The following is a 22,648-nucleotide window of genomic DNA, read 5'->3' as shown; positions in this document are numbered from 1 at the left end:
TAATAACTGTTTTTAAAATCCCATTCAGTGTTTAAAAGCCAAACTATACTTTTTGGTGATACCAAAAATGTGGTTTATATACACTATAGGTCACTATGAAATCTGGAAAGGAGGAAAGGACGAGGATTAGTGCCTGTCAGTAACGCAAATAACGTGAAATTACAAGGCTCAGATTTAACACAAATAGGGTAATAGCCATGACAGCAATGCTGCGTTTTCATGATACTATTAACCTTGTGATCTTTCTGTGTCTCAAGGGCCTCTTGCACAAATCTGTTTTTAGTCCTTTCCCCACAATTCCAAAATTATCAGACAAGGTGATTTATTAAACCCCTTTTTCTTACTATTTTCTTCTTCCAAGACATACTATTATTTTAATCCGCGTAATTTACTTGTTTAGGAAGGTGGGGTTTTTACATTTGGAGCTGGAGGCTATGGTCAGTTGGGTCATAACTCTACCAGCCATGAGATAAACCCAAGGAAAGTTTTTGAACTGATGGGAAGTCTTGTCACGCAGATAACTTGTGGAAGGTAAGGCCTGTTTCGTACTAGCACTGTGAATCTTAGAAACAGTTATTTTGTGTAAAACTTTGTATAAATTCTAATACAAAGTGTTTTGTTTTTTCTTTAACCTTTCTTTTGTGGAAGATAGTCTCTAGTGAAAGAGATGCTTTAGTGAGGTTTTAAAAACATTCACTAGAACTCATATGGAAGTCTCTGTATTTGAGAGCTCTCATTCTCTGAACTGAAAATGTTAATAATTGTGCACTTGCTTATTGCTGTCACTTAATTATTCCCTGTTAAAGAAAGAGGGTGTTTGGGGAGGTTGTCCAAAACAGTTAATTCTAACAATTTTTTCATGAGATAAGCATGTGTTGTTACTTGGATTTTAAAAAAAATGTGTATTATGCAATCATTTCTTCATAACAAATTGGACCTTTTTCATTTAGTGAACTCGATAGCAATTGTTCTTATGTGGATGTTAGGGGAGGGGGCAACTAGTGTTGGGATGAGGAACAGTAGAATCATTGGATCATTTGAGTTGGAAGGGACCCTTAAAGGCCGTCTGGCCCAACTCCTCTGCAATGAGCAGGAACACCTACAGCTCCAACAGGAGCTAAACCCCACCCTGTCCAGCCTGACCTGGGGTGTCTGCAGGAACAAGGTGGGATGCAGCCAATCTGGTAGAAACAAAACATTTTTGAATGTCTAGAGAGATGCTCAAAGGATCAAACATTGTGCCGGGTTCAAGGCAAAACCTGGCATCTCTGTTCCTGGAACATTTCCAGGAAAATGTTTTGACAATGTTGTCAGTGACGGTGCTTTTCCAATAGAGATGTGGAGTGTTAACAGGACCTTTCACATACTGTTCAACAAAATTCTTAGGTTGGCCTGTGCAAAGCATGTTGTGATGCTGAGGGTTTTGTTACTGAATTCTATTTCCCTTAGGCAGCACACTACTGCATTTGTTCCCTCTTCTGGAAGAATTTACTCTTTTGGACTTGGAGGTAATGGGCAATTAGGTACAGGAACAACCAGTAATAGGAAAAGTCCCTTCACAGTAAAAGGAAACTGGCTTCCTTACAGTACTCAGTGCCTGGTACCTGCAGGTAAGCAACACCTAGCGTATTTACTTATTAGATTTGTGTTCCTTAGGAAGTGTTTTGCAGATCTTGAGACAGGATTATAATTGTTTCCTTACCAACAGTTTGTTTTCACTGTGCTCTATTAAAGTCCTTTTAAAGTCCTTTAAAGTCCATTGCTTTTGTGAGAAGTACTTGCAAAAACTGCTTAGATGTGCTGTTGGGTTAGGTGCCTTGTTAGCGCTAGAGCATTAGCTTAGAGCTCTTATTGCTTAGTCTGTCAAAGATGGCTTTACTGATTGCACTGTGAAGAATTACTGACACCAAGGGTATGTAACAGATGATCTGTTTCCCAACTGAATGTGTTTATTGCAGCATCTTGAGTATTTCTCAAATTCACTTTTTCAGTTGCCTCTATGTTATTGTTCTTGCAGACAGCGAGCAGTATTATTGCGTAAAAAGAATTTTCTCTGGTGGGGACCAAAGTTTTGCACACTACTTTTATCCACAGGTAACAAATTAAATGTATTTTGGAATGAAAATATATTTAAAACTCAGCTTCTTTTTTTCTGATGCTCTTCAAGAGACTTTGATATTAAGGTGCAGAACTACACTGTAATATTTTAGAGTATGGAAGCACAAGGCATTGCATCAGTTTAGCAGTGAGTTCTCAGATAGAGTTTGAGTGTTAGCTGTTGGTGAAGCTTTTGGGCAGAAGATTTTTGCTGAGTGATGAATGTGTGCCTTTCCTCCCTCTTAATGGAATCACATTTTAATGAAATTTCCCTTTTAATGGAATCACAGAAAAAAAAACAATTAGGCAGCGAAGGGAAACAGTAAGGTTTTAGGGGAAGACGTGTTTGTCAAGCAAAACTGAGTACAGGTCAGGCTTACAGTGACCTTTTATTCCTACAGCCTGTTCTGATTATGGGGAAGTAACAGTGTTTCTCCTGTTTTCCAATTCTGATTGTTGGTAACTGTTACTGTATGTGATAGAATTTGTTTAACAGGTGTAGAACAGAAAAATCATTGGTAGCAGAGGCTCAAAACTTCTCTATTAAAATTCTTCTACTAAAAAAAGATTCTACTGTACAAGTTTCATAATAGCTGAAGTAGATTCTGAATGACTAATTGAGGTGAACTCTATGAATGCAGTTATTGTGGTTTGTTCTGTACAAAAAGCGTTAGCCATAGATGGACTTTGGTGCTGCAGAAATATCCCTTTTAATACTTGTTAGTTTGTCAGTTTGCATCGACTTCTTTCAAAGTTATGTGAGTACTGTACTGCTGAGACCTGCGTGCCCTTGCCAGCTAAGGGGTCTCAGCCAGGCCTGCTTGACTTTTTTTCAAGTTAATTTTTGGACAGGTCAGTTCCCCAAGTTGTTTCACCATGTGTCTAAGTGATATTTCTGCTGGACCCAAGGAAAACATTAAGATCCTGGAGGATGGGATCAGGGTACTGAATTTGGCAACAGCTAGTCACCATTAAACTGAGTCAGCTCTGTTTGCCAGCCTGCATCCTCAAGAGAAATGTCTTTTACTAGTTTTATTTTAGTTTTGGTGCTGCTTGCCACCTCCTTCTGGACCAGGTCTCCTACTCAAAATGATTTTCTTGTTTCTTTCCCTTTTCTATTAGAAATCTCTGTAATTCATTTAAGATGAGAAGCGTATCAGATTGCAAGTTCTGTGTTGATGCAGTAATATTCAACAGAGAGACGTGATTCATTCTCAGAGTTGTCTGATGGATGTGGGGTGGGAGGGCAGCTACCCGAAGTGTGAATGGATCCTCTTCTGTATGCTCGTGGCCTGGCAGTGAACTAACTAGTAGAATACAGTAATTTTATCTGTTAGCTTATTTCACAGTAATACTTTGGGTAGGCAAATGGTCAATCAATGAAGAAGAGAGCTTAACCACAGGACTGATTTCATGGAAATCAGCCTTATGTGCCTGATTCGTTGTGTTCTTTAAACTTTAGAACATGGTGCCACCAGATGACTTCAGGTATCCTGACATTTTGAAGCAGATCTGGACTGTGAATGAAACATTCATTCAAAGATTGCTGACTTTCCCATCTGGAAGGCTTCCTGTAGAGATAGCTAAGTAAGCTTTGTTGAGGAAAAAAGTTGTCTTTCATGATTTTATTTGATTTGGATGTAAATGTGGGTCTGAACAAACACAGCAAAGGTATTTTTAATTACTGACTTTTATTATGAGCAGATTATTTGCTGTGCTTTTGTTGTCATGAAGTAATTTAGCTCTTTTAGTCTGTGTCTCAGCCAGCACAATTTAGTCACCTGAGCTTAATACAAGATTTAATTATTTAGTTGTGCATTGAAAAATGACAGTGTGTGTAAAGAATTTTGAGCGTAACTCAAAGATTGTTCCCACTACTATTCAAGAGGAGTGTGCAAAGAAAAATGAACTGGAAAATTCTTCCTTTGTTGGCATTATTTAAGCATCCAGTCTTGAATGGAGATTTTTATGACTTAAAACCTCAGACTGAACTCAGAATAAGATCATACGTACAATGTGTCACTCATTAGAAATTAAATACAGTTTCTAATAGAAAATGCTGATTTGTAGAAAAGAACACAAAAGAAATTAACTTCTTTCATATGAAAACTTTCAGTGAGATTGATGGAACGTTCTCCTCAGCTGGGTGCCTGAATGGGAGCTTTTTGGCTTTGAGGTAAGAGTACCTTTTGAACAGGTATTCCTATGAACAGAAGAGTCTGTGACCAACTTCCTAGTGTCTGTTGTTTCAACAGTAACACCTTCATTCAATTTTTTTGTCTTAATGTTACTCAGATGCTTTTGCTTTAACTTTCTAGCTCCTTTATTACATATAAGTTATCAGCTGGATCAAATACAGTATGTCTCCTAGCAGTTCTTGGAAGTGCATGCCTCCTGGCTGCTGCCCTATTAACCAGCAAAACTCGTTACTTGACAGCTGCAAGTTGTATATGATTCAAGAAGAATTTGTTGTGCAGCCTGTTTTAGATCTTGGTGTTTTTTTTACTTGATTGCCTGGCAGTTGGAATTTTTTATTAATTGCTTTGAATGTTGCATGATGGAAGTCTGATACTGTGATCGATGACACTTAAGTTCCACAGTAGATAAGGCTAAAAAATCATGGTGGAAAACTTGCAGAGTGCTGAAAATACAGGATTCAGTCTTTTTCTGTATTTTTTTCTCCTTGCTATAGCAATGATGATCATTACAAAACCAGCGTTAGATTCTCAGGGGTTGATATGAATGCTGCTAGACTACTATTTCACAAACTTATACAGCCTGACCACGCTCATATATCACAACAGGTTTGTGCTGCATATTTTCTTTATGTTTCGAAACATCTTTATACCTATATAGAAATGCTTTTGTTATGCTTGCTTGGAAACATTTAGTTGCATTCTTTACTCAATAATATTTCAACTACAGATATGTAAAAACTGTATTGTGTTGTGCTAGATGGTAACACCAGCATATTGCATGTCTGTATTTTAAAATCCAGAACCAAAACAGTAAATTAAATATTATAATGTAGCTTAACTTAAACTCTTGATTATTATTTTCTAGTTTACTTTTTATCTAGATCAGATTTTGTTGAAATATACAAATGTATTAAAGTGAATTTTATTACGCTCTGTAGGTGGCAGCTAGTTTGGAAAAGAACCTTATTCCAAAATTGAGCAGCTCTTTACCAGATGTTGAAGCTTTAAGGCTGTATCTCACTCTACCAGAGTGCCCGCTGATGAGTGATGCAAACAATTTCACAACATTAGCTATTCCGTTTGGTACAGCAATTCTGAAACTAGAAAAAGCTCCTTTGAAAGTTCTTGGTAAGAAATTGAATTTATTTATTTATTTATTTATTTTACTCTTAAAAGGATGTAGGAATGAAAATATTAAGAATTTAATCAGTGAAGACGTGGTCTCAACAACATGCTGGTTATTTACAGTTCTGTTGGATTTTTCAATCAGAAAGTTAAGGGTTAATGTTGCATAATATTAAAGAAAACACCTATCCTAGCTTCTGCACTCAAAAGTTTGTTGAAAGTCTCTTTCTGTTCTTCAGAGCCTTCCCCATTTTAGTAGTGCTTATGTGTGCTCAGCTACTAATAGCCCAGAACAGGGTGGGCAGAGAAGGTAACACCATGGAGTAGTACACCAGGACCATTTTAAAGTTGGAAGACTGTTTCGCTAAATCTTGCTCTGTAAAGAGCTGAATGTGTAATAATGCATCCAAACTATGTTGTTCTATCTCTGCTCACCTCTTCTTACAGTTTTTGGTAACTGACAAGTACATTTTCAAATAAAAAATGTTCTTTTGATTTAAAAAACAATATAATGTTATAGTGGCAAGTACTATATTTGTATGGTTGTTGTTTGTTGACAGAAAATTGGTGGTCTGTACTTGAACCTCCATTATTCCTCAAAATAGTGGAACTCTACAAGGATGTTGTAGTTCACCTCTTGAAGCTCTATAAGATTGGCATTCCTCCATCCGAACGAAGAATATTTACAAACTTTCTACACACAGCTTTCAGAGTTCTAGAAATACTGCACAGGGTATGTTTACATCAATTTGAGCTGACTACTTTATCTGTTTGTTTTTTTGTGTGCTGTGTAGTTGTTGAAAGAAGTTAAATAACTGAACAGTTTTAAATATTTAGACTTGACATCTACAGGAGAATCTGTAGTTGTTTGTTTTGGGCCTAAAAAATGTTAGAATTCTGGACTCTCATCTGAGATGGTGATGGAATTATCTATTTTCTTGTGACTGACCCAAGTAATTGCATCTGTGAGGGCATGTTGGAAAGAAATAGTTTAGAAATGACAGTGAATAAGGTCAATATTGGAAGGTAAGAGCAGGTTGTGTTTTGAGGTAGGTTTGAGCAGTTTTACCAGGACAGGAATTTCTCCTGTCATGTGTTTACTCAGGGTTTTAGTGTCTTAATTTAATACATGAAAATCAATGAATTTTTGAGCTTTGAACAAAAATAGCCCAAATGATTCATAGTAACCTGACTAAACATCACAAGCCTGAGAAGCTGTTGTGTGTAACAGTTGCTGAGGTTCCCCCTCCTGATCTCCTCTTCCAAATTCATGTGTTTGTTTTTTTTTTTTTTTTAAACCCAGCAGTAATAACAATGTAGAAATAGATTTAGGAACAGTTGGGTGGCGAGGTAGGTTTATCGACAAATTCTTAATAATTACCAGATGTGAACTAAGGTAAGAGGAAGAAAATAAGAAAAAAACATTTCTAGGATATTTCATGGATTTACTATTCGTTTTTTTTATTGCTATTTCCCTTTTTTGTGTGTGTGTGTGTGTGTGTGGTTTTTGTTTTTTTTTTTGTTTGTTTGTTTGTTTGTGATTGTTTAAGAAAATAAATTCAGATTACCCATTTATAAAGATGAAATCCTGTCTTTCTGTTTTGATAGTGACTGGTGCTTATCTGTCATTTGGAAAGCAAATTTAGTGCATTTTCTGGGAGGGTCTGGGATTAGAATTACGCTTTGTAAAAGGGTCTTTCTGTCTCTTACCTTTCTAAGCTCAGTATTTTTAAATGGAAATTGTTCCTCACATACCATGTAACTGAAGTAGTATTCATCGTGTCAGAAAGGCCAACGTTCTTGAATTGTTGCTCTTAAACTTGTACATAAGCAAATGTTGTTCCTGTGTGATCTCATGATGTGTCAGGGTGGCAGCACTGCGTTGTGCAGTATTATACACTTAGTTATTTTTCTTTGTACCTTGGATGGAATTATGATTAATCCATCTTTCCTTATCTTTACCACTGTTCTTGTTTGCTTGTAGGCATTGTTGTTTTCCTAGAACTTTTTAGTGGCTGGGTATCTGTGGCTGACATAATGAATGCTTGAAAAATAAAAAAGAATCCATTATGAAAAGATGATACAAAGTGATGAACTTAATTTCTTTAGGTAAATGAAAGAGGACAAGTTATCCAGTATGACAGATTTTATATTCATGAAATACAAGATTTGATAGATATCAGAAATGACTATGTCAACTGGGTCCAGCAGCAGGTATTTGGAATGGTAAGGCTTCTTTTGCTTAAATTTAATCTTCCCCTTCCACCTTATGTTTGGTTTTGTCTTTTTATGGAAGCTCCTAGATTCTCTAAATAGGTACACTTTGTTTTCATACAAGTATGATGACAGACAATGATAATGAATGACTCAACTTATGTCAGGTGCTAGTTATGGAAGACGTGTTAAATAGATGTATTTCTTGTAGGGTATCATTCTTAGGACTGACACCATTTAGCATTTTAATGGATTAACTAAAAGGTGACTCAGAATGCTACCTGTTAAGGTTTGCTGTATCAAAAGTTAGGGAAGTGATAACTCTTGGTAGGGCAGCATCTCAAATAACCTAAGTCACCATGTGAACTACGTTTGGTCGGAGTAATCAAGACTTAAAGAAAGCTGAATGTGTCCTGCAAAACTAAGTCAGGAAACAGAGTAGGGATTTACAGGGAACAGATTATTAATATTATATTGTGCTTATCACTGTGTAGTGATGAGAAGTGAAGTAATTGTTTATTGGATCTGTAAATAGAGTGGGAGTGGGAGTAAATGACCACGCATGGAAACAATCACTTGGATAAGATATTGTCAAACAGTTGACTTTAGTCTTGAAAGAATAGAGTAGGTTAATATACTTGCTTTGTCTACATAAACATAACTCTTCTGCAGTGGTATCCAGAAGGTCCTGAAAAAGGAAAGCCTGCTTTTGCTCTGTATTTGATGAATACAAAGCAAATGGTGGTTTGTCTACTAAAGAATATAAAACTGCAAAGTAAAATAGCAACAGCAGGAACACTGGGGGGGGGGGGGGGGTGTGAGGAAAGGAAATAATGAGCTGATATTTATAGCCATCAGAGCTTTGAGTCAGCCAGGCTTTTCAGAAAAATAATCAGTGCTTGAGGTAGGTTGGTGGCTGACAGATAATATAGTAAATGAGATACAGAAGGTGTAGGTAAATATTGCAACGTCTTGGAAATAGAGGCAGGTTGTACATTTGGAATAGAGTATGCTGGTGGAGGATAGAGAGAATTAGAAAGATAGTGACCTTCACAGCCAAGCTTTATGTGGATGCAAACAAATCAGAATTGCATTTGTCATGATCAGGGAAAAGAATTCTGAGATACAGGAAAATGAGAGCTGGAAAATGGATTTATTTTAAAGTTTAAAGCTGCATTTGTTAGTCAAATCAGAAGAGTTGAGCAGGATCTTTACAACAGTCAGAAAATACTAGATACTGACTTCCCTTTAATCATTTATTATTTCATCATGTATGTGTCTTTAAGTCCAATTACTATGATTTATTATAGATCTGAAAGAAGTTCCATGGCACTAGTCTTCTCTCTTGTATCAGTGTTTTGGATGGCCTTTTCTTGCCTTCATATCCACTAGTTTCTTGTGCTTTTGATTATACAACAATAAGAAGCCCTACTTGCCTATTGAACCACTAGTAATGAATCAGAATTTCTTTTGCCACTGTCATATTTTTATTGCCATATCTTGAGACAAAGCTGTTTATTCAGTTCCTTGAGTAAAGTGTGGAGAGGAAAATAACAGAAAAAAAAAGTAAAAGAAGAGTACTTTTAAGAACTGAAGAAAAAGAAATGCTGTGCTTTTAAAAAAAGAGGAGTTGGGGAATATTAAAGTTACTGAATAACATCCTTAAAGGTGTTGATGGAAGAAGTGTTTTAGAAATAAACGCAGCAACAAGAGTACAGCATTGCGTAAATCTACCTGTGGGAAAAGGACTGCTGAAAGTGTTTCCTTTAGGAATTAGAGATACGTAGAGAGCACGTTTTACAGATGATGTTATTTTGGCCATCACTTTGTCTGAGCTGTAGTTGTCTACATGTTGCAATTCAGAGCCTCATGTATTTTCACATTTCACGTTTATTTATTTATCCACTGGGTGCATGACTTAGTTTCTTAGCAGTTACCTGACTTGTTCTGAATGTCTCCACACAGGGATCGCAATATGTATTGGCCTGTCTCAAATCGCAAAACTCGGTTGCTTTTCTCATATGCAGTGTCATCGGTCTAAATGATTGAAATTTAATGACCAATTTTTCTGTTAACTTAAAATTTTTGCTCATTTCAAATGTTTTGAATTCAATGTGACATGCTGTAATCACTTTAGATTGAAAATATCTGTGAAAGCAAATGTCATTTATTAATGTGTGGGAATAGTCATTTAAGAGGTGTTCTGATGCTCCCTTTTAAGGGTATATATAGGGTATCGAAAGGCATAGTTGTATTTTGTAGATTAATTACAATGCTTATCAGTTTTTCAGTAAAACTTTTTTTTTGGGGGGGAAGATATAGCTAAATAATTCTACATCAGAGATGAATAATTAATGCAGACACTAATGCTGCTTTTTCATCTTAATTATTGCTGCCTTTGTGCAAATGCTGTCATAGGATGTCAACCATGGATTAACTGAGGTAAGATGGGCTGCAATCTGGTTTCTTTTCTGGAATGTAAGGAAATCAGAAACAGGAGTGCCAAGGACTGTGTGATGTGTTCCATTAGGAGTAAAGCTTTTAACTCTTTAGGACTGTAAACTGAGAAGGTTTTTATGGGGCAGTAGTATGTAATTTTGTTGCAAATTCAGAGCAGAGTTTGAAAACAAAGACTTGTTTGGTGGTATCTACTAGTTGTAACAAAAGGAGTGAACTTAACACATTCTAATTTCACTTCTTTTAAGTGGGGGTGGGTTTTTTCCTAGCTGAAATACTGAACATGTCCTTCACTTCTGAGGTATTTCAGGTCCTCTGTTAACAGTGAGTGAAGATTTATTTCTCTTTTCAGTAAAATAGATGTATTAAATGAATATAAATGTAATTGTTTCTTTAATTGTGGTTGTGGGTTTTCTTCAATAAACAGAATGATGACATGGTTCTTCTCATTCTAGCTAACAGACATGCCTGTTACCATTTGCACGTACCCATTTGTTTTTGATGCCCAGGCGAAGACAACTCTTCTGCAAACAGATGCAGTCATGCAGATGCAGGTATGAGTCAGTTCTTTTAAAGATTTAACTTATTTTGAGTTTAGTTGGAGGCTTTGGAGGGTTGGTGTGCCTTTTTTGGTGGTCTCAGTTATTTCCCACTCTGCCAACTCAATCCTCTTCTCCATGAGAGTAAGGGATCTGGTTTTTTCCTCTAAGTTTGTATATGGCAGAAGCTGGTAGGAATCTCGCTGAAATAAAATTATTATTTATATAAACATCCATTGAACTTTTTCCCCTTTTGTTAACTGGGTGCATTCTTTCACATTAGCCCTGAGTAATAAGGATACTTTTTAATAGCTTTGTCATGCCGAATAGGCTTCATTTTCCTGTTAGATAAAATGCATTTTTTTTTTTTTTTAGTGGGAGGAGGGAGGTGTTATGTACATATTTTTTCCTTTTTGCTTCCTTTTCTAACCCAGAGTATTTTACTTGGAATGTCAGAAGCTGTATTCTGTGTCTTCCCTACGTGTATTAGTGTTGATGAGACCAATTAGTGTTGATAGGAATCTTAAGTCACCTACTGACAATTACATTTTGCTTCTTTTTTTCCCCTCCCAGATGGCTGTTGATCAGGCTCACAGGCAGAATTTGTCATCTCTTTTTCTGCCAGTATTTGAGTCTGTTAACCCATGCCTGATACTGATGGTGAGGAGAGACAATATTGTAGGAGATGCTGTGGAAGTCCTAAGGAAAACAAAGAATGTAGACTACAAGAAGCCTCTGAAGGTACTGCCAGTACATACTGACCTGAGTGTCTTTCACTGATGCGATAGTAATTGAGAGTATGTTTTAGACAAAAGTTGTTTCATGTTCCTTCTCAATTCTGCACTAATTGAAGTGTGTGTTTCAGGTTATTTTTGTAGGGGAAGAAGCTGTTGATGTTGGTGGTGTTCGCAAAGAATTTTTTTTGCTCATAATGAGGGAGTTGCTAGATCCCAAATATGGAATGTTCAGGTATTACGAAGAGTCCAGGCTGATCTGGTTCTCTGACAAGGTAGGGTGCAATTGGCAGTCATAATTTTTCTTTCAGTTAAAATATTTTGTTAATTATGTATGAACATAAGAGTTTGTGGTAGTTTTATTTTGAGAGGAGAAGCTGAAAGAAGTAATCTTGAAAAACTGTAATTTTTGTCATTGCTAGATCAAAACTTTCCCCTTTTTTTCCTTTTTCCTTTTTCTTTTTTTCCCCTGACCCTTCTCCTTACTTTACTCCTTACCATTTGTCCCCAGCTGAGATGACTTGGGTAGGCAGATGGGCCAATTGACTCCAAAAGTAGAATTGGAGTGGAGGAGAAAATGGATGTGGCATGTCAAACCTCTATTTTCTGCATTCATTTGCATTTTTTGGCCCACTTTTTGGTAGTCACCTGGTTGTACTTGCTTGGAAGTTTTGATCATGGACTTTTTAGTCCTCTTTCAGTGGAACACGCTAACTAACTCTAGTTAGCACTCGCTTATATCACTGATATCTAGATATTAATGTTTTCACAGTTGTGTTCTAAGCCTTAAAGTCTTAGAACTTGTTTAGTCCCCGGAAGTCAACAGCAAGCTCCTCACCTCTCCTTCCCAATTAATTTAAATAAAAATATATTTAAGTATTGTAATATATATGAGTGTTGTAATAATAACTCACAAAAATGGAATCTTTATACGGTAGTTTCAGCAGCATGCATCTCTTGGAATACAAAACATGTTGTATCTCAGCTGTTGTTTTAATATGCATACCTTTTTTTCTGGATTATAAATGATTAAAATAACTTGTTTTAAAATATTTTGTTTGTTTTCTGTTCTTAGACCTTTGAAGACAGTGACTTGTTTCATTTGATTGGTGTTGTCTGTGGGCTAGCAATATATAATTTTACTATTGTAGACCTTCACTTCCCTTTGGCTTTGTATAAAAAGCTGTTGAATAAGAAGCCATCCCTGGATGATTTAAAAGAGTTAATGCCAGATGTTGGCAGGTAAGCAAGAGGAAAATGAGTGGGATTAGGAATTAGTTTTGAATTCAACACTTTCCTTAGAAGGGTTAAAGAAAATGCATGCCGTTCACACAGGATAAACATCTCAGAGTAACTTGTAGTTATTGTGCCATTTCAGATGTGTGCTATTGTTAAAGAGCTGCTTCTCTAAGTGTTTGCTTTTGATATTCATCTCTTCTGTGCTTTTATTGTCCTACAAGAACCTTTGGAACTTGAAAGCTTTGAGATTCTACTATTAATTTTATAAAACAAGTGTGAACATAGTTTTAGTTCTGTATATTTTGATTAATCCGAGGAGGAAGCATTTTCACTTATTTCAGAAGCAAGTGCATGCTAAATAACTGCCTTTGTAGGGATATGAATGGAAACAGCAGGTAGGATTTTCAGGTGGAGTTAGATTGCCTCAGTGTTATGAATGCAAAAGCTTTTTGTAGGTAAAGGAGAAACTGAACAAGATAATTGGAAACACCATCAATGGTTAATAAGAAATTAGCACCTCTGTCTTGGGAATCCTTCCCTGAGCTGAAGCTAGATATTGGGGTATTAATCTTCTCTCTTCTCTCCTGGAGAGAATCAAAAGGAAGCAACAGTACAAATAATAGGAAAACCAAGCCATTTTTTCTTTAAAGCTTTGCGTTCTGTACTTTTGAAAGCAAAGTGATTTGCTTGAAATTTCCCAGCACTGCAATTCAGCAAACTATTAACTGGAATATCATAGTAGAACTTTTTTGTACTCCTCTCACTGGTACATGTACTTTGTAATTTGTTTTTCAGGGGAATGCAGCAACTACTAGACTATCCAGAGGATGACATAGAAGAGGCATTTTGTCTTAATTTTACTGTAAGTTTTTCTTGACTTTGGAAGCGTTGTTTTTTACTAGTAGAGTTTGTACTGTGTATTACAGCTTCATTTGATGGATTGCTTGGGCAGATATATTGGCTGCTGATTGTCCTCAATTTATTTTTCTGTGCTTAACATGTTAAGTTCTATCTGCCATTCACTATACTGTTAACTAAAAGGTGGGAAGAAGTCCTCTACACAGTAAATAAAATTCATACTATTTTTGTTTTAAATAGATCACTGTGGAAAATTTTGGTACAACAGAAATTAAAGAACTTGTTCCTAATGGTGCTGACATTCCTGTAGTCAAACAAAATAGGTGAGTGTTCTGGATCACCAAGTAGTTCAGTGTTACTGTCTGCTGTGGGAATGTAACTTGGCTGCTAAAGAGATAATTTGTTAAGTTGCTTCACTAGTTGCTACTGTTGTTTTCCAAGCTGTTCTCTTATGTATGATGTAAGTAGCTGTTGTAGTTAGACATCTAAGGTTGCTTAGTATGCAAAATCTTTTTTTCACTTTGGCCTCAGAAGTATTTTGAAACTCTTTAGTGCCCATTTGAATACGTGATTTCAGAAGGTCAGAAATGGTTCTGCAGAAAGTTACTGAGTCACAGTGAAAACATCAACTTAGATGCTGTTATGTATGTGGTATGTGAAATACTATTTCAGAGAAGAGTTCACTTTGTAGAACAGGTACATTAGTCTGTTATCTAGTGTCACTGTCTAATGAATACATGGGGTGTGGTTTTCTCCTTCTTTCATGGGTTCTGTTAAATCTGTTTTATAAAAGCAGCTTCTCCTACCCTTTGTTCCCCTTCTGCTCTTGGAGGATAGGTAGAATATTTCTGGTACTCACGTCTATTTGTGCAGAATATTACTTTCTTATCCCTTATTGGTCATTCCCTTAATGTATTTCTAACTTCATGTATCCTAACTTTTTTCCCTGATTTTTTTAAAATGTGTAGGACTCAAATGGCTACTTGAAATTGATTTTCATCTTCTGTGCACATATGGTAATGCTTTATAATAAAATCAGAGCAAAGCCAAAATACACCAATTTTGGCACCAGCTGGCTTCAGGATACTGTGTACAACTCCAGGCCTATGAGTGTGTTGCTGTTCAGTCCAGTTCACTGTGATGGGTGCAGTGATGCCTGAAAATCAGTAACACAAAACACTCTTGGTTTTGTCTTGTACATTACTGTCTCTGTCTTGGAATAAATGTATGTTTGTGTGCTGTTTTCATTCAGGTTATCTTCACTGTGGCTGTAACATGGAGCACATAATAGCCTAGGACCCTTTTTGCTCAACTTCCCGTGAAGTTTTCTGTACTGAAATGGCTACTTGTTTATGGACACATACTTTTGTTTTCTTCTCCTCTCAACATAATTGTTTTGTCTTTGTACAGGCAAGATTTTGTAGATGCGTATGTGGATTACATCTTCAACAAATCAGTAGCTTCCTTATTCAATGCATTCCATGCAGGCTTCCACAAAGTATGTGGAGGGAAAGTTCTTCAGCTCTTCCAGCCCAGCGAGTTGCAGTCAATGGTAATCGGGAACACAAATTACGATTGGAAAGAACTGGAGAAGGTAAAAAAAAAAAATAAAATGAACAAACAACGTAGTTGGCGCTTTGTTTTGTATATATTTTTTAAATTTCAGGATGCAAAAATAATCTCAAGGTATTATTTTAAGCTCTGTTTTCTCTATTAGCATGTGGTATGTGAGTGCAGCCTTTATTGGATAACTGCATAACTGAGAATCTTCTTGTTTTAAGTTGTCAGTAAATAAGGACACTAAAATATTTTCCTGTTTAAAGTTTTCTCATCTAATTTTTGAAGGAAATCAGAGTTGGGGGGAATAAAGAGGAAGAAAAGGCAGTTGTAAAGTTAAGTTAGAAGGGGAAAAGTGAACAAAATGCATACAGCCCATATAAGTAGGTAGTTCTGGTTACTGAAACTCACTGTGAGACTTTATTACAACTTCTCTGGAATTGAGACTGCTTTGAGGTACATCCATTTGTCCATATAGTTAAAATCAGACTGAAGAGCTGCAGAAATTTGAGCCAAGAAGATGGCAGTGTGTCACTTTCAGTGCAAGTATCCCTTGTCATGAACCATGTTATTTATACTTTATTGCAGCATTATCCTACTGAGAAGTAACATAATTTCCTTCTCGTTTTAGAATACAGAATACAAAGGAGAATACTGGGCAGACCATCCTACTATTAAAATATTCTGGGAGGTTTTTCATCAGTTGCCTTTGGAGAAGAAAAAACAGTTTTTGTGTAAGTATTCAACAGTACTTTGCAGAAATTTCTAACTGAACAGGATCACTGATTTCAGGTTCTTGCAATAAGAATGGTAAAGGTGTGATTAACTTCATATGGAGGGGGAAAAAAAAAACAGAGTAGAAGCAGTTGATTATAAGCTTTTCTGTGACCTTCATGGAGTTGTCCTGAACAGTTTTGGGTGGTGGAGGTTTATAAGGCCGCAGAAGGCCAAAGCAGCATTTCAAATAAAAGAATTGCCCAACAGTGTGAGCTACTGGTGGCATCTGTCTGCTGATTACAATTTTTTCCCTGTTATTTGAATTAAGGTTCACGTTCTCTAGTTTTTTCACTGTAAATAGGTGGAATAGCCAAGTTATAACTGGTGGTCAGTACCTAAAGATACTGATGTGAGGGAAATTGTCTTAGCCTGTACAAGTTAGGGAAACTTCTTGTGAATGAGCTGATGTTGAGAACCACTTTCTTACTGAACAAACTGATTCAGGATGCTCAGAAGTACACTAAAGGTAAAGCTAGTGATTTTTAGGTAACCAATTCTGATCTTGACTGTCAAGGGCACTGGTTTTGTATGAGAGAATGAAATGTTTTCCTTTGTATATAACGTTAGGTTACAGGGGAGGTTTCACTTATGCAGGCTGGAGATCAGGCTAAGTCATTTCTTGTTTTCAAGTTTATCTGAACAGTTTCAGCATGAAAAGCTAAGTACAGCTGGAATAATGGATAAATATAAATAAGAACTAGAACAGCCTATGTGGAATACACGGTGTTTTAACTTAAACTGCTTTCAGGACTTTGTTTGTTTTTTCTTGGCAGTGTTTCTGACAGGCAGTGATCGTATTCCAATCCTTGGAATGAAGTGTCTTAAACTAGTCATCCAGCCAACTGGAGGTGGAGAAGGTTATCTTCCGGTAGCTCACACTTGCTTTAATCTTCTTGATCTTCCAAAATACACAGATAAAGAAACCCTAAAATCTAAGCTGATCCAGGCTATAGATCACTACGAAGGTTTCAGTTTAGTATAACTTCAGGAATGAGAGATCTGTGTAAAGTGGGATCATTAAACTAACTTCTTGTGTCTTTTTTGTGGTGGTAAATTCAGTGGATTAAATGATGGAGATGATAATATAATTGATTATTTGCAAAATGTTAAGTGGTATGGATATTCATTGGAGCCAAAAGAGGGGGGAGGGGGAACAAAAATGAGGTACTGTCTTAATAAATCTTGTACAAAACCATGTTGATTTTGCCATCTTGCAATAAAATGAGAGTATTGTGAGTGGGAGTCAAGTTTCACTAACATGAATTAACATTTCATCTTATGCAGACAATTTGGCGTGTGAGTGCATGAGAGACTTGCTTAAGTTTTTCAGATCACTTAGTAAGAATATTTAGGTCTTTCCCTGATAAAATTCACTTGGTAACTTTTCATTTTGTAAATAATAAAATTTTGTGATAAAATAATTATGTTCCGATAGCAGTATGGTTTCTATGGCTTGTAATTGAATATGAGCTTATTTTATGGCTTTTAACAAAAAAAAGTGACTACTCTGATTTCTGAAGATATATTTTTCTGGTTTGTTTTAAGAACCTTAATAATGAAAATTATTGTTTGAAAGACATTCATCTTCACAGTGTACAATCCAACAAGTTCCATGAAGCAGTCACTTAATGCTGGTTAGAAAAAAAACAACAAAAAAACCTGACAACAAAAACGCCTGCATACAATGGCATTTTTAATACATGGATGGACGAGCTGACTTAATACGTTGCTTTATTTTTAAGGACTGATTCTGTAAGTGGACACAGTTATAAAAGAGGTTAATTTATCACTGGGAACCTCTGCAGCCATGTGTCAAGAATACAGCTTAAAAGAAAAAAGATGCTCCCGACAGTTGTTGCTGTCAAGAGGTTAAACGTTTATTTTTAAATGCTGAAAGTGTAGTTTATGGTTTCTAATAGAATTTTCACTTTTTTCCAGATAAATGCATTTGAAAAAACTCTTGAACACCCTTTTCCCCTTTTCTTAAGATTTTATTTTTAGTATAAATGCCATGAGACAATTGTGCTTAGCTGGACACTTTTGGAGTTGACTTTCCTTCTCTGGTTAAATTCCAGATTGTGTGGTGTTAATGCATATGATGTGACTTGCAGCTGTGAAACAAATATTTATTTTTTTTAGATTTTTAAATGCAGTGACAAAAAAAAATTCAAGCTATAATAAAAGTCTTGAATGAAAACCTTTGTTGACTGATGTGTATGGATGCTTGCATCATGCGTCAGTGATGCATTCAATCAAAGGGTAACTTCTGCGTGCAGTAAATCAAGCGTGCTCACTTCCAAAGTAGGGAAATTCATTCATTAGAATAAATTGTTGAACTTTTCAATAGATGTAGATATACAGAGCAGTCAGTGCTGTTAAGAGCATTCTTTCCTAACTGTTTTTACAGCATTCTGATGCAATGTAACCTCTGATAATTTCTTTACGTGCAGCCTTTATATCTCATCTTTTCCAACATGTGTTACCTGGCTGGCAAGTTCTCCCTGATGTGAAATACAAGAATCTGACAAATGCTGCAGCAGCTTAATCTTACTGTGTGGGAGAAAGGAGGGGAAAAAAAAAAGTACATTATGCCTTCATTTTACCAGGTAATATTAAAACTTCTGAGACTATGGAACACCAAACTTGTGAAGGCAAGTACTTGGAAATTAGGAAGTGAAAAAAAAAACATCAAGCTGTCTCTTTTTCCATTGTGTATCATTACCTGAGTAAATGCTGTTTCTTCCCCTGCTGTCCATGGGGCCCTTCCTTCACTCAGTGCACCCAGTTGATAGGTGTGTTATTTTTCTGTTCAGTTGTGCAGGTTTGATTATAATGCATAGCTTGTGAGCCCAGCACTGTTTGTTTTTTATTTCCCTATAGGCCACTCTGCCATATTGAATTCTTCATCTTATTGATCTGAGATAAGCAACAGCCTTATTCTGTAGATGAGATAGTTGGAGACAGAATTCAGTGCAGTTATTGAACATTTATTTATTGAACATTATTGACCATTTGCTCAATTTAGGATGTGCTAGAAAACTTCAGATGCCTTTTATCTTGGAGTTGTAGTTAATGTTTATTGCATATTTCTCCAGCATCAGAAAGACAGACATGCTCTCTTGGAACTTTAGTGGAATTGGTAAGCCTTGTGGGGTTGGGTGATAGATTAAATTTCACACTGTGTGAAGCCCACTGACAAAGCAGGGTGAGAGACATGTTCCTTGGGGCTGCGCTAACCTGAAACACTTTTGCACTTTCAGCCTTGATTCTATCCACCTCTGCAAGAAATGGAGTTGCATCCTACAGAGCAGGATAATAGCTGCTAAACAGTCCTGATTACGGTGCAGGTGTTAGCTCATTCAGTGCAGTGAAACAGGTGCTCTGTTACCAAACATTACACAAGGTAAAAGACTTCTATGCAGTACCAGAACAGTGACTAGTCCTTATGTTACTTCTGCCACACAGGTGTTAATACTTACCTTGTTGTTAGGTCTGCTAATGGTCATAAGAGCTGTGTGAAGGACTTAAGCAAGCATTTAGCTTTGGCTTGTTTCCTCTGGTTGGAGAAAGTGGGTGGCTGAAGTGTTTTCCCCCCTACTTGGATTAAGTGGCATTTTGTGTCCAGTATTCAATGCTGTGCATCATGTGAGGAAGGAGAAAAAATTAACTTCCTGCTTAGGTAAAGTTGCCTTGGTGTTAATGAAGAAAGACGCTTTCCTCCTCGTCCCATCTCCAATTAAGCAAGGAAAACCTGTAGGCTTTCAAAAGGATTATGTGAACAACTGGGGGAAAGTAGTATTTTGGGTTCCAGTGGGAATGTTTTACAATAACTAAAAATCTCTAAAGTGGTGTAAGGGAAACTGTTGATCATAGCCTGAAGCTCTGATTAACCACCTGAGGCAAGCAATGAGTCAGCTGTGGGAGCACAGGTGAAGGTAATTCTCCCGGAAGAGTTGGAGCTTGACTCCACCTCTCCTAGATCCCATTTAAGGGCTGACCACCACTAAGGTAGCATCTCTTTCTGGATTTTGCTCCTTTGTGGAGTTTTTATGGTGAGCCTCAACATTGGTGAGCATCCATCTCAACTGAAAGCCTCAGCACTGGTGAGTCTTTTCTTAGATACCCTCTGGTTATCCATTTACTCTGTAATTACAACTATATACTTGTATTATTCCACATATACTAGCAGTTTTGAAAAGAGGATTAGCATTCTGATAAGCATTCAGAATTTCTGTTGGAGGATGGTTAGTTGTATCCATCTGCATTGTGTTTACTGAAGGAAGGTTTGTTTTTGTCCTAGCAGTAGATGTACTGCAGCTGTATGACAGGACTACACGGACTGTTTTACTTGCCTCTATCACAGAAACTTGCCCGTTGTTTTCCAGGGGAAAATCGAAGGGCTGTTGCTCTGGGCCAGTGTGGAAATATTAAAACCGAGCCCTGCTTAAGCACTTTATAGGAGTTGCTACTATTAAGATTAGTAATAATGTATATAATTCATCAAGGTGCAGAATTGCCCTTGAAGGTTTACATTCCTATGAAGGATTCCAGTTCATTGCACTGCTCTGCCTTGCAATGAGCTTGGTTTATCCAGGAATTGAATGCAGTGTGGTACCATCAGATACAAATAGCTGTAAAACAAAGCTTAATAATTAAAGGCATATGAACTTTTGCAGTTAAGATGAATACAGAGTGAAAGCTTTCCTTTAATAACATGGTTCTCATCGTGCTGAAGTAGTGTATGGTGAGCACCACGTGAGTGGCTCTGACTTTCTTTTTGTGTAACCCCTGTACTATAGAGCTGTCATTTCTCATTTGTTGGTGGAAGAACAGAATATCTGTGTCTCCTGGCAAGGGATGGTTTCCACTGCTTACCAGTGGGTGTTTCTCAGTTGGTGGCTCAGTCTGGAGTGGGTGAACTAATCATCAGGCTGCTGTCTTGTCTTTGAAAGCGCTGTTCAGTTTTGTGTTAGTCAGGTTTGAAGAAAAAAGCTTTAAGAACTTTCCCTAAGGCTCTAATGGCCTAAAACCAGATTGACTGGTTAGCAGTGACCTGCAGTGCTACACACTGGAGCCTCCAAGAAATCCACCTGTGTTTTCCTGAACTACATACACTCTTATGGATCGATAAAGTAGCACCAGCAGCCATAATTGCTATACATGGCCTGTCTTTTGTCTTGAGTGTACTATATGGGTCTTCTGCAAATGTGCATGATAGTGTGTTGCTGATGCTGGCAATGTGAGCTGGGGTAAAAGAAAATGCTGTCTGAGGCAGAAGGATTTGACTTCGGAGGCTTTTGCAGAGGCTGGAAGTGATTTTTCCTTCTCTCTTGAGCAGATAGCCCAGCCTTGCTGTTATAGAGCAGAGGTGGTGGGCTGTACTCCCAGCCTCCTACAGAAACGATTAGCCAGATGGTAGAGCTGAAACTCATCTGTTTGTGCCTTAATTCGGTATAGAGGCTGCCTAGGTGTGCTTCCTAACCTGTGCTTAGTGCTCTGGGGGTGCATGTACCGCGGGGCTTCAGCTGCCCCAGGTACGGGGAGTGGGCGAGGCCGCACCTGTGCCTGAGGGAGGAGCCGGGTCTGCCGCTGCCCGCGGAGCCTTGGAACGCCTTGCTGGCAGGTAGCTCGTGCCCCCGGCCTGCCCTGGATGCTTCCCTTTCTGGGGCCTGTATTTAAATGCAGCACAGCTGGGCGTGTTGGGGGCGGCTCTCAGGGCCGCTTCTCGTCTCTCGGCGCTGGGCTGTCCGTCCTGCTGGATCCCGCTGTGTTGGCGGTAAGTGGAGCGCTGCTGTCGGTCACTGGGGGCCTCTACCTCAGCCGCCCGCCAAGTGTGGGAGAGCCGCTTTCCTTCCGTCGCAGTTTGTGCTTGCTGCTCTGCTGCCTCCAGGCGTTAGGAGTGGTAGACACGGGTAAAACAACAGCGAGAGTTGTCTTTGTGTTGTTTCAGAGCTCTTCAGTTGTGGGTTAAGGGCAGTTTGTCGTTACTTAGTGCTGCGCGGCGCTGGGCGAGTGAAGGAACCGAGGGTGCGTTGTCACAGAGCGCTGCTCTGTGTCTGCTGAGAAACTGAGTCGTTGAAAGCTGTGTGGTGGTGTGGAGCCGAGAGAGCCGTGCTCAGGGTGTGCCCTGCGGAGCTGGCTGTCAGCACTCGGTTCTGTGCAGCGCTGGGAGCTGCTGCTGGGTTCCCCTGGTGTGAAAGCTGTCTCCATGTGTAGTGGTCCGGGTGCTTCGGGGAGAGCATCAAGGAACATGAGCTCTGTCTGGGAACCCCCCCATCCCATCAACCTGCATTGCTCCCTTTCCTCTTTCAGGGCACTTATAGCTCCTACAGTGTCCTGTGGCAGTAAGTTGCACAGTTTCAGTGTGTGCAGTGGTTTGCTTTATTTTATCTGCTTTCCCGTGTGTTCCCTCACTGCTCCTTGGGCCTTGAGTCTCAACAGTGAACATTGTGTATGCTGTTATACATCACTTTTCCTGGGAAGTCCTAGCAGCTCAAGTGTCACCTTAAAAACACTAACTAGAGAGTGACTGTTTTAAGGGTACTGTTCTGACTCTGATGTTACTGTAGCTAATTCAGAACCCCTTGCTATGTAGGAGCAAGCAGGACTGCTCAGTGAATACATCTAAATGCAGCACAGGGCTTGGAAGAAGATAAGTAGTTTTCTGAAGGACAAACTGCGTTGTGGTTCCAGATGTTGCTGTACCAGTGCAGCTTTACTGGGGCTTTGCTCCCACAGGGGGCAGGCATAAAAGGCAATTTACTGTAGAGTACCCAGGACCTCACTTAAAGCTTTGTAGGGCATCTTTAGTTAAGTTCTTAGGAGCTAACTAGAAATTAACGGAAACCAAAAA

At 38.0% G+C, this 22,648-nt stretch overlaps 1 protein-coding gene across 5 annotated transcripts in view; it reads left to right on the top strand.

The window, feature by feature from the left end:
• The window catches only part of HERC4 (HECT and RLD domain containing E3 ubiquitin protein ligase 4), a 28,605-nt gene extending 11,389 nt beyond the window's left edge, over positions 1 to 17,216 (top strand). For 4 of the 5 annotated variants that reach the window (XM_015866403.2, XM_015866401.2, XM_015866402.2 and 1 more), the window contains 19 exons: positions 401 to 531; positions 1,450 to 1,610; positions 2,018 to 2,094; positions 3,560 to 3,684; positions 4,214 to 4,273; positions 4,790 to 4,901; positions 5,234 to 5,423; positions 5,981 to 6,153; positions 7,530 to 7,646; positions 10,053 to 10,076; positions 10,547 to 10,645; positions 11,204 to 11,371; positions 11,496 to 11,639; positions 12,440 to 12,606; positions 13,399 to 13,465; positions 13,702 to 13,784; positions 14,872 to 15,055; positions 15,650 to 15,752; positions 16,569 to 17,216. In XM_015866403.2, the coding sequence (XP_015721889.1) occupies positions 401 to 531; positions 1,450 to 1,610; positions 2,018 to 2,094; positions 3,560 to 3,684; positions 4,214 to 4,273; positions 4,790 to 4,901; positions 5,234 to 5,423; positions 5,981 to 6,153; positions 7,530 to 7,646; positions 10,053 to 10,076; positions 10,547 to 10,645; positions 11,204 to 11,371; positions 11,496 to 11,639; positions 12,440 to 12,606; positions 13,399 to 13,465; positions 13,702 to 13,784; positions 14,872 to 15,055; positions 15,650 to 15,752; positions 16,569 to 16,777 (2,394 nt within the window). In that variant the 3' untranslated portion in view covers positions 16,778 to 17,216. The remainder of the gene's footprint in view (positions 1 to 400; positions 532 to 1,449; positions 1,611 to 2,017; positions 2,095 to 3,559; positions 3,685 to 4,213; positions 4,274 to 4,789; positions 4,902 to 5,233; positions 5,424 to 5,980; positions 6,154 to 7,529; positions 7,647 to 10,052; positions 10,077 to 10,546; positions 10,646 to 11,203; positions 11,372 to 11,495; positions 11,640 to 12,439; positions 12,607 to 13,398; positions 13,466 to 13,701; positions 13,785 to 14,871; positions 15,056 to 15,649; positions 15,753 to 16,568) is intronic. The other variant, XM_015866405.2, reaches the window with a different exon arrangement.
• Positions 17,217 to 22,648: the final 5,432 nt, after the last annotated feature.

The sequence above is a fragment of the Coturnix japonica genome, chromosome 6, assembly GCF_001577835.2.
Source record: "Coturnix japonica isolate 7356 chromosome 6, Coturnix japonica 2.1, whole genome shotgun sequence".
In the NCBI taxonomy this organism is placed as follows: Eukaryota; Metazoa; Chordata; class Aves; order Galliformes; family Phasianidae; genus Coturnix; species Coturnix japonica.
Note: the sequence above shows the minus strand (reverse complement) of the source record. Positions and strands in the feature narration are given on the sequence as shown.